The sequence below is a fragment of the Setaria italica genome, chromosome VII, assembly GCF_000263155.2.
Source record: "Setaria italica strain Yugu1 chromosome VII, Setaria_italica_v2.0, whole genome shotgun sequence".
Lineage (NCBI taxonomy): Eukaryota > Viridiplantae > Streptophyta > Magnoliopsida > Poales > Poaceae > Setaria > Setaria italica.
In genome coordinates, this window is record NC_028456.1 from 10,351,499 (window position 1) to 10,363,273 (window position 11,775).

At 42.0% G+C, this 11,775-nt stretch overlaps 1 protein-coding gene across 2 annotated transcripts; it reads left to right on the top strand.

The window, feature by feature from the left end:
- Positions 1-1,116: 1,116 nt before the first annotated feature.
- LOC101760757 (probable E3 ubiquitin-protein ligase HIP1) lies at positions 1,117-10,113 on the top strand. 2 transcript variants are annotated; one of them, XM_004975088.4, is made up of 10 exons: positions 1,117-1,335; positions 2,056-2,152; positions 2,863-2,959; positions 3,657-3,746; positions 4,378-4,472; positions 4,692-6,481; positions 7,048-7,098; positions 8,032-8,130; positions 8,451-8,597; positions 9,702-10,113. In XM_004975088.4, exons 6-10 carry the CDS (start codon positions 4,787-4,789, stop codon positions 9,831-9,833), a joined length of 2,124 nt encoding a protein of 707 aa, XP_004975145.1. In that variant the 5' UTR covers positions 1,117-1,335; positions 2,056-2,152; positions 2,863-2,959; positions 3,657-3,746; positions 4,378-4,472; positions 4,692-4,786; the 3' UTR covers positions 9,834-10,113. The 2 variants fall into 2 exon arrangements, with proteins under 2 accessions (XP_004975145.1, XP_012703200.1); XM_012847746.3 differs by lacking the exons at positions 2,863-2,959; positions 3,657-3,746.
- The last annotated feature ends 1,662 nt before the right edge of the window (positions 10,114-11,775 follow it).

Genomic DNA, 11,775 nt, shown 5'->3' on the forward strand with positions numbered 1-11,775 from the left:
TTATTGAAAAGGGTGAAGTCATACTGAACTTAAGGTGCTAAATATGGACAAGGAAGTAAATGCTAAAGAGACATCTATACGCATAAGGCAAAAGGTAAGAAATATAAATATGCATTTTCTACAATCCTATGAGTTTTCTTCCTACCATTGATGCCATTTATGGCAGAGTCGAATTATCGATTCAATAAAGTTAGTTTATAGTTATCAGTATGCATGACTTCTCTTAATTCTTGGAACAACTTTAGTTTATGCCCAAGATTTCAATGTCACTTGTCTTTTGTTGTTACGGAGCCAACTTAAAGGCTTTATCAACCGTGTTAGGAGAGATACAAAATCTCTAGGATGTACTACAAAACTTCAAAAGATTGCTAAAATAGAGAAGAAGGGAATGCACATATCTTATTCGTTAGTTTATCGACTTATTGATCTAACATTGATACTTCTAGTGGTAACAACTTGAATTGAGAGTTTTTTTGGAACCATGTATGCCTCCTATAAAGACATATTTTGCGTATTAAAATGGGAGATAAATGGCTCAATGAATTGATGATATGCTACCATAAGGAGATATTTAGAATTATTGGTATAGAGTTTTGTTGCAAACCATTAGAACACCCAGTTTCCAGAAGATATAGTCCTAATATTTTTATATTATTGATATTAAGAATAGATATTTGCTGATGAATTGATTGATAAACAAATTGTTTATAATATAGGAAGATGATACATTGCTCAGTGCATTTATCAGGGAAACTCCAAAACCGGGCTAGGTTGGGCCAGGCTACCGTCCTCATGACCAGGTCCAAATACTAAAATACCATCATCATCCTCTCCCCCTAATAAATTGCAGCACCTAGAGAAAGATACCAAAAACCAGTGGCAGCATCAACATTTATGACAGGCCGTTTTAAATCACGCCTTGCGGGCAGGACTCGGTGGACGGACAGCCGGGACGGGGTTCACATCCCTCTCCATCCACTGGCAGGCAGGAAGGCGCCCTTCCGCCGTCGATCCGGCGCATCCAACGGCCTGGACTCGCCCGCGGCGACTACCTATCTTTTCGTGGGTTCCGCTGCGTCGCCCACTTTCTTCCCATTCCACCACCCACCCACTCCTCTCCCCCCAAAAACGCCGCAACCCCCCTCATTTTCCTCCTCGTCTCCACCTCCTCGATACATTCGAGCAGGCCGGACGCGGACGCGGACTCGGACGGGAGGGAGAAAAGCAGCAGGCGGCGCCGGCTCCCCCTCCCTTCCCCGCCGCTGATCGACGTCGATCGGAGCCGCCTGTCCGCGGGAGACGCCGATCGGGGCCCGGGCGGCGCTGTGTGTGTCCGTACGTTTCTCCCTGCTTCGTTCTGGCTTTTCTTCATGTTGCTTGGGGGCGGTTAGGTGGGCCGGTGGGTGGATAGGGTTGCGCTCTTCGGTCAGGGGCCCGGGATTGGGGTCGATGGGGTTGTCCTGGGGCGTGGCGGCGTGGGGGCTGAGATCTGTGGGGGATTTTGGGGGTCGGATCTGAGGGTGGTTTTTCTGCGGAATTCTTTGGCTTTACGACGGGAATTTTGTTGATTCGAGCTCGCTGGGGGGTTGGGACTAGGATTTCGTTGTAGAAACGCCGTATTTTTTTTGGGGAAATGGAATAGAAATGAGAATTTTATCGGGAAATGGATGCGCAGAGCGGGATTACTTGCATGGATTGGAATTCGGTAGCATTATGTTTGCATATATTTCGTTGAAATGTCTAGTCACCACAAAATCAATAGCTATTGGCTCTGCGAAATTGACCTTCAGTGAACAACATATCCGACATTTCTTTTCTGCAATAGGCAATAGGTTTAGATACTGCTGAAAATGTTCTGTAGGTCCGTGCATAACATGCAGTTCTGTGTATGGCTGTCGTGTTCATGAAACCTTCCTTTTAACAATTACATGCTTATCAGCTTATGCTGTTACAGGCTGACTATGATTTTGAGATGTTCCAAATGATTAGAATGGTTGCTTTGAGATGTTATGTTGTGACATTCTATCTGTGACTTATGTTGTTTTTATTTGCCAGAATCTAGGGAAGAAGTTTGTAGTTCTCTCCAGTTGGCCGCCACCATTTCCAGGGCCTTCCACCATTGGTCCAATAAATTATTGGTGTTGTACTTAAGGTATGTGTATCACTGACATCCCGCATTTCTTCTGCTGATCATAAGCTGCTAAATTAACTTAGGTTACATGTACTCTGCACGGTTGCTGAATATTCCAGACGTTTCTTTTAAGGATTCGTAACCGCCCAGCCATTCAGTTTCGACTTTGCTTGTCTTTCCGTTGCTATATGGTTAAGGGCAATGGTGATTATTTTCTAGTTTGTCGTATTTGCCAGGTTTACATTCTTCATGTTGTAAATTATTGCCTTTTTTGGGTCATGATTTTTTCTATTGAGATCATTTGAGCACCAAGGAAATACAGTAAATCCTTGGGGAAACATAGAAATAGAAATGGATGTGCAGCGCGGGAGTACTTTCAGTATCATTATGGTTGCATATATTTCGATTAAAAGTCTAGCCACAACAAAATCAATAGCCATCGGCTGTGTGAAATTGACCTTCAGTGAACAACATGTTCAACATTTCTTTTCTGCAGTAGGCAATAGGATTAGATGCTTCTGAAAATGTTATGTAGGTCCGTGCATAACATGCAGTTTCGTGTATGGCTGTCGTGTTCTCGAAACATATTCTTTTCAACAATCACTTGCTTATCTGCTTATGCTGATACAGGCTCACTATCATTTTGAGATGTTCCAAATGATTAGAATGGTTGCTTTGAGATGTTATGTTGTGACATTCTATCTGTGGCTTATGTTGTTTTTATTTGCCAGAATCTAGGGAAGCAGTTTGTAGTTTTCTCCTGTTGGGTGCCACCATTTCCAGGGGTTTCTACCATTTGTCCAATAAATTATTGGTGTTGCTTTTAAGGTATGTGTATCACCAGCATCTCTCATTGCTTCTGCTGATATAAGCTGCTGAATTAACTTTGGTTACGTGTACTCTGCACGGTTGCTGAATATTCCATACATTTCTTTTAAGGATTCGTAATCACCCAGCCATTCAGTTTCGACTTAGTTTGTCTTTCCGTTGCTATATGGTTAAGGGCAATGCTGATTGTTTTCTCGTTTGTCGTATTTGCCAGGTTTAAATTCTTGATGTTGTAAAGCATTGCCTTTTTTAGGTCATGATTTGTTTTCTTGAAATCATTTGAGCGCCAAGGAAATACAGTAAATCCTTGATGCAACATAGAAATAGAAATGGATGTGCAGCGGGGGAGTAGTTTTGGTAGCATCATGGTTGCTTATATTTCGTTTAAATGTGTAGCCACAACAAAATCAATGGCCATTGGCTGTGTGAAATTTACCTCCAGTAAACATGTTCAACATTTCTTTCCTCCGATAGGCAATAGGATTAGATACTTCTGAAAATGTTCTGTGGGTCTGTTCATAACATGCAGTCATGTTCACGAAACCTATTCTTTTAAACAATTACATGCTTATCACCTTATGCAGATACAAGCTCACAATCATTTTGTGATGTTCCAAATGGCTAGAATGGTTGCTTTGAGATGTTATGTCGTGGCATTCTATCTGTGACTTATGTTGTTTTTATTTCCTGAATCTAGGGAAGCAATTTGTAGTTTTCTCCAGTTGGCTACCACCATTTCCAGGGGTTTCCACCATTTGTCCAATAAATTATTGGTGTTGTACTTAAGGTAAGTGTATCACTGGCATTCTGCATTGCTTTTTCTAATTATAACAGTTGCTGAATATTCCATACCTTGCTTTTAAGATTTGTAACTGCCCAGCCATATGGTTATGCACAATGCTGATTCTTTTCTCGTTTGTCATATTTTCCTGGTTTATATTCTTCATGTTGTAAAGTATTGCCTTTTTTGGTCATTATTTGTTTTATTGAAACTATTTGAGCACAAATGAAATACAGTTCCTTGATGCAACATAGAAATAGTAATGGATGTGCAGCGAGGGAGTACTTTTGGTAGCATCATGGTTGCATATATTTTGTTTAGATGTCTAGCCACAACAAAAATCAATAGCCATTGGCTGTGCGAAATTGACCTTCAGTTAACAACCTTTTCAACAGTACTTTGATGCAATAGTCGATAGGATTAGATACTTCTGAAAAGGTTCTGTAAGTTTTTATACAACATGCAGTTTGGTGCATGGCTTTTATGTTCACAAAACCTATTCTTTTGGACAATTACATGGTTATGCTGATACAGGCCCACAATCATTTTGAGGTGTTCCAAATGATTAGAATTGAGATGCTAAGTAATTATAGTCTGTCTGTATGTTGGTGCTTGACTTATATTATTTATTATCCAGAATCTAGGGAAACAGCCTGTATTTTTCTCCAGTTGGCGGCCACCATTTCTGGGGGTTCCACCATTTGTCCAATAATTATTGGTGTTGTTCTTAAGGTATGTGTATCACGGACATCCCGCATTGATTGTGTTGATTATAAGCTGCAAAAGTAACTTTGATTGTGTGTACTCCACAAGGTTGCTTAATAATCCATAAGTTTATTTTAAGGATTCGTGCCTGCGCAGCTCTTCTGTTTTGACTTACTTTGTCCTTCCTTACTTTGCTATATGGTTGAGTGCCATGCTGATTGTTTTCTAATTTGTCGTATTTGTCAGGTTTACATTCTTCATGTTGTAAAGCATTGCCTTTTTGGGTCATGATTTGTGTCATTGAAATCATTTGAGCACCAAGGAAATACAGTAAATCCTTGATGCAACATAATAGGATCACCATGCTGTCTTCCTCAGAAACTTGCCAGCTTGGTTCTAATTCTAGCAACCCTGCCATCGATCAGCAGAATTTACATCCCAACAACTCTACTGCGGATGAACAGATTTTGCTTCCCAATGCATTAGAGAGCGAGAGCTACCCACACTATTTGCTCAATAGTCATGAGGTGGGAATGCCAAGTGGAAGTCTGATTGGTCAGCAAAATACAAGTTTGAGCTTGTGGGAATCAGCTGGATCTAGTTCTAGGGGTTGCTTAGTTGATCATGGTAACTTTTTCCAGGCCAAAGGGGAGCATCTTGCGCCTTCTCTGTCTATTGGAGGCCCATTAAGTATAGACAGGAGGAGACATGAAGCCAATAGTTCTTTGCCTTCACACAACTTAAACATAGACCTCAATGTTAATCAGGCTGATCAATTTGGCTCTGATGATGTTGACCTTGTACACAGTAATGGGCAATCAAGAACAACTACTGTTTCAGCCCACAGGGGCTCTTCTCTAACTGAGCGTATTCTTCATCATGGAATATCTTCGGATGATATAGGAAGTTCTTCACGGAATGCAGACTGTTTTGAAGGTGCATCAGGCCAAGAAGTTCATCTGCTTGACAGTCACCATCCAACCTTTAAGAGAAAGTATATTGATGGATGTCATGCAGAGTCTTCTGCCAATGGAAGCTCACGCAATCGTCACCAAAATAATAATACTCTGTTAACTCCTCCAACCACATGTGAAAATTCAACTATGTCCGCTTCAACAAACTTTAGTGTTCCGTATCCTCCTGTGGAACAGCTAAACCAGAGTACTAATATTTCTTCGAGCTCTAGTTTGTCTGATCATTATTCTTTGTATAGTGATCTACATGAAAATGAATTCGTGCGAAGTACACGGATGAGAATAAGCCCAAGCGATTATGAGCAATCGCTGCCCAATCTATCACCTGAGGGGAGTTTCAGGTGCTCAGCTTATCAGCCTACACAGTCTTCATTTATTCCAGTGCAACCTAGACAAATGAGCTCTTCTGCTGGTTCTCATAGTCGACCTCATGTGCCTGCTGTTACTCAATTTTCACAAAATCTTCACCGTCCATCAAATGTTAGTTTTGGATCAAGAATTGGGAGTTCTTCCAGTTCTGCTGGCAATGGGAGTTCTTCCAGATCTGCAATACAGATATCTGCTTCGCAAGATCCCAGTACTAGCTTGATGGGAAGTGATTATCCTGAGCACCTATTGTTAGGTTCTTCTTTCTTTAATGCTGATTCAACAAATTTCTTATCTGCACCTGGAAGCAGAAGCAACCAGCAAAATTCTGGCTCCAGCTCTGGTTCCATGCTTAGAGCTGCTGTAAATGTGGGATCTCAACAAGCCCCTGGATTCAGTGCATCTCAGCCAAGTACATCTTTGAGAGGTTCAGCTGATATGTCCAGGAGGTCCTTGATTTCTGCTGGTGTTTCTCATTCTAGAAGCTCAAGCATCGCATTGCAGCACCGTGGAACTTCATCCACATCACATGAGGTTCGGGGTCATCAGCCAGGATCAAGCTCTCGTGCCCATCAGCAGCACTACTTAAGAGCAGGTCATCCCGCCATAGACAGGCAGAACTCTGGTTACTTGGACCTTCAGTCTTTTATGCAGACCATAGCTGCTTCAAGGGAAGGAGGCAGGCCAATATCTGAGGTAAGCTGCCAGTCATTTTGTTGAACTTTGTCTTCATTAGCACTAACATGATAACTTCAATATTTTTATATCAAACCATCATGTCCTGTGGAAGCGATTGGAGATATATTATTCTTATGATAGTTCAGCTCCCAGTTTTCTACTGATGTGGGGCTTATTATGATATGAAACTTCTTCAACTGATATCATCCAAGTTGAATGCTTTTATGTTGGTGTACACTGTTTAATTTTGTAATTTGTTTGGCTATATGTGCATCTTGTAGATGATTTAACATATTTGCATGCCATTCCCATTGCCTAGTGTTGAGATTAACGTTTGTCAGCATCATATTGTGCTCCAATTTGATTCTGCCATTGTTTGCTCCATAACAGTATATTCATGATCACTTATTTTAGCTGTGTCCACTATGGCAAGACATGACCTGCTCCATAAATATTAGCAGTTGACACCACATTTAGTCTTAAATATCTGTCTACTTAATGTTTTTAAGAAATGTTTTAATATGAACGTGCTGACTTCACTTGTCATATTTTGATTTTCAATCTTCCCCCGTTTTCTTGTGCAGCTCCGCAATGTTTTTGATCAGTTTCGTCAGGGGAGAAACGCTAGACTTGAGGTCAGATTTATTTCTATTTTTCATATTGTTATGGCAGCCAGGAGGTCGTAACATTCCATATCGTTTGCATACTTGAATCAACTTGAATTAGTCTGTTAGAGGGTGGAACTCCTTGTAGTATATGGTAATAAATTGTTTATGCACACACGCACTTGTGCATACACACCACACTCATGCTCACATTCGGCCATGTTGAGAAAAGATTGGAGGCTTAGCCTCATGTAGCATGGGAACGTGCTTTGACCACTGAATGCACCTATGTGTGCATGTATTGCTACTGCCTGAAATCAATCTGAGAGGAATATGATGATATGTAGACAAGTGTGTTCCATATGATTAACTGTCAATAAGTGATTGTTGTTAAGCAGCTAGTTTCTTGGGCATTTGATTTGCATCAAGTAGTGGCATGGAACCTTTCTCAGCTCATTACACCAATAAGATAGATTTGTGTGCAAATTTCTGTACAATAGGTTGCGAATTTTTCTGTTTAGTATAGAAATGTTGGCAGTAAATTGCAAATGGTAATCACTCCATATCAGGTGCCAGGTAATATGGTTCAAACAATTGTGCCTCTGAGAAAGAAATGCTTTACTTACTTTTTTAATAACTTTGCACTGTGTATTTTGAACAATAGCAGTCCATCCTTGCCTTTTACTGCCAAATGTTCCTGTTATGGCAATTTGAGGTCTAAAACTGTTTGTGCTAATTATGTTTTAGTTCCTTTTGTAACTCTCCAGTGGTGTAATATATCCTACGTTCTATAATTTTCTCAGAACTATTTCAAAGACATAACAAAAAATTATGTTCTAACTCTTGACTACATGTTAATAGTTTTGAGTAAACTAAGTATTATATACAGACAATGCTGGTACAGATCATTATGTTTTTGAATTAGATGTGCCATCTTAAATAACATTGTTGATTTGTGAACAGGATTTGCTTCTCATTGATCGATCACTTATCATGAGGCGAGCTAATTTGGTTGATAGACATCGGGATATGCGGCTTGATGTGGATAATATGTCCTATGAGGTATGAGCTTTTCTCTTGATCATATTACATGATGTTTTCCCCAAAACTTAAATCCTTGTCCAAGATTTTTGGCCTTTTTTTCTTGTGCCTGTGTTTTCGTGGGGTGTTTTTCGGGTTGGTTACTATTTTTGTTTGAATTAAATCATTTCCTGTTAAAAAAGGATCCCATGCAATATCCTCAAAGTGTTGTAGTTTCAGCATGGAGTCAGATTAAATTGCATAGTTTTGGTAAAACTGCCTGCACTCTGTGTATGCAAAACTGTGTTTTTATCTGTAGTAGGAATTGATATGTGACTACTGCAATTTTGTGTGTTTTCCAGGAATTGCTGGCACTCGGTGAACGTATTGGGTATGTAAACACAGGACTTAGTGAAGAGAAAATTATGAGTACCTTGACTCAATGGAAATATGCCATAAGACCATTGGAAGATGCTCCTACAGGTGTTGAACCATGCTGCATTTGCCAGGTGAGTTTATGTTTTCCTAAATTGCTTGTATAGATTTTTTGGTAGCAAATTCTTTTATAGACCAGATGTTATATTCTTATACAATTATCCACTCATTGCATTATTTCAACTGGTTATCCTAGTAAGGCATGATGTAAGTTTATTGTTTAGTTGATGTTCGAGTACTGTGGTAAACTCCATGATATTCATGGAGGGTGATCCCTTCTATGTTCAGTATCCACAGAAGTCTTGCTCTGTCTTTTAATTATTTAGGGGATGATATGTGGTTGTATGTTTCAAGCACTCTTAACTATGACATCATGGTATTCTTACCGCAATGTTGAGTCTGCGGGCGCGCGCTGCAGCGCAGCATCCCGCGGTGCGCGGCATGGAGTGGGTCCCACGCGACCCTGCCATGTGCTGGCCCGTGTGTGTTTTTTTTTCGTTTCAATTATTTTTTCTATACCTAGCAAATATTGTATATATGTTAAAGTTATGTGCATAAATATTTTTTAACAACATTCTCTCAAAAGTTATGACAAATGTTATGCGTATAAATTATGTAATCATGAAAGTTGTATTACGAAATTTATCACCTAAATTGTTGCTAGGGAAAAAGTTATGCGTACAAATTGTGCATATAGGTTACAGCTTTCTAAAAAACAAAATTTGAAGTTATTCTTACAAATTGTAACTAAAAGTTGTACACATAAGTTTTGCACGCTAGTGAAGTTGTGCTAAAAAGTTATCTCATAAAAAGTTATATTATAGAGTTATGCATCGAAGTTATGTGTATAAGTTATGATATTCTAAAAATAGAAAGTTGCGGGATTTAAAACTTCCCAAAATGGAAAGTTCGGGGAAGGGAGGGGGCTGTCCAGATTCGCTCGCCAGGAGGGCTCCTGGCGCGCGAGCGCTAATTAGCACTGCCCTATTCTTACTCTGAAAATTGAGGATTATAGAATCCTCATTTCAGGGAGCTTCTCATAATTACTTTCTTACCTTTGTCTAGAGTGTGTTTATTGTTTCGGATCCAAATCTTAATACTGGTTCTACTTATTTAATCCCAGATGTCAATGGTAGCTGATTGGCATTACTGACGGTTGCTTACCTTAAACCTTGCAGGAAGACTACGTGGAAGGTGAAGACTTGGGCAGACTGGACTGTGGTCATGACTTCCACACCGTATGCATCAAACAATGGCTGGTTATAAAAAATCTCTGCCCAATCTGCAAAAAAACAGCATTGGGCACCTAAAACATGGCCGCTGCTACCCTCTTCTCAGGAAATAGTTGGTAGCACCATTAGGGCAAGTGGTTATCATTTTACCACACCCTGCGATCAGCAACTGGTCATAAGCATGTTACACCTTCCCATGATCAACATACAAGTGGGAATTTATACTATAGGTGGTACATGGCACTTACCTGAAGCCAATGGCTGTAGACCCTGGAGTTTCATCCTTGTTTTGTTTAAACCTAGATTTGAGATTTAAAATTTATTCAATGACATTCGATTTACTTGGTGATCTGCGATATTCGGTATCATTGTTGCTATTTTTTTAGGTGATCCCATTGTTTTTGCTTATCCTCTGTTTACATTGCTTGATTTGCGGTGATGGGGCTAGATGTAACTGTAAGCAAAAGGGGAGAATGTGGATTCCTACTAGAAGGAAACCATGGATGGATTGGGTTTGTTGGGTGTTAACCCTGGCCATGACAGCAGACTTGATGAGTAGCTCGAAGTTTGCTCATATTTTTTTTTTGAAACTGAAGAACCGCAGAGATTACCGGGCTTCTATTAATGAATAGAGAAGGTAATATATTAATTAATAGAGAAGGTAATATAAGGCTACAGCTCTAGGAGGCTATAAGCAAGAAAAAAGAAATGAAAGGTTTGCCCGGTTGCATTGGGACGTCACCACAGGTAACCACTCCACTCGCCGTGGTAGTAGAATCGGAGTCTTTATAGTATTCGCGGCGTCCACCAACAAACATCCTCATGTAGTCGTCGAAACCTCTATGGGTAGTCCCACGTCAATAAGAAACCTGATGGAATCAGTTGATGGAAGCAGATTGCATCCCACCGAGGAGGCCACCGTCATACGGGACCCTCTGCCGAAGTGCCGCTACAGACACCGCCACCTGATGGCGGGACCCTCCACTGAAGTGCTGCTACAGAGACCACCCTCCACCTACCAAATCTGGACCTCTCGTAGGCTGCCTCACAACGTGCGAGGCTCTCGCCACATTCGCCGTTGGACTCCATCTCGGTCTCATCACACGTGGGGGCCTCGCCACGATCGCCCCAATACTCCACGCCACGGATCCGTTTCTTTTATAGTTGTCAGTGTGCGGAGCGATGCTACCCCGCTTCCCTAAATCCTCATCAAACAGCTGAGCCGCCGCCGCAGGTTGGCCTCTCCTTATTGCTTCACCCACACATATAGCCTTCGCTGCCACTTCAGCGAGCCAAGTCTGTCGCTTGCACCATCTTTCGATGATGTACCGAATTGGATGGCCCAACCGAGCTGAGAAACCCACTGCGGTCTGCTGCAAACCTAGTCCCATGCTGCCGTTACCACAAGCGCCGTCCTCGGACGCAGTCCCACGCCGCACTAACCGTTGCCAAGCAACGCCAGTCACCATGATCCACTGCAAGCAACCAACTAATAGCTGAACAACAACCCCTGACCGCGACCATGACTGTGATTGCCACCACGTGAGCTCGGCAACCCCCTTCGAGCTTGCCACACGGTGGGATTGCCGCCACCAGCTGTTGCCACCTATGATCAATGGATCCGCGATGCCAAGTCAAGTCGGATCTCCAGAGACGATGCCTCCAAGGAGGGCACGATGCCAGTGGCGCCGTCGTTGCTCGTCCAGGATCTGGACAGGGTTTTCACCTAGAGAAACCCCATGTAGAAGGATTCCAACATGACGCCCCCAACAGGGTAAACGACACCCTAGGCGGCACCGTCATCTGCACTGGCATGAAGGTCGGCCCTTTCGCCCGGAGCATCCCATCCATCGCTACACGCTCTCAGCTTGGCACTCGCAGACCACCACCACAGCAGCTTAGCCAGGGCAGTGCCGCTACCGTGCCTCTACACGCCCCGCCACCATATCGCCACCTCCGCACTCCATGGGCCGTTGCCAGCCGCCGCAGCTCTCCTTGTCTCCTCCTTGGCGCAACCTCC

Excerpts from the sequence above, each read along its gene's own strand:
- LOC101760757 (XM_004975088.4), top strand. The coding sequence starts at position 4,787 with ATGCAACATAATAGGATCACCATGCTGTCTTCCTCAGAAACTTGCCAG. Across the intron at positions 8,131-8,450 it reads TGGATAATATGTCCTATGAG|GAATTGCTGGCACTCGGTGA; the intron begins GTATGAGCTTTT and ends TGTGTTTTCCAG. Across the intron at positions 8,598-9,701 it reads AACCATGCTGCATTTGCCAG|GAAGACTACGTGGAAGGTGA; the intron begins GTGAGTTTATGT and ends TAAACCTTGCAG.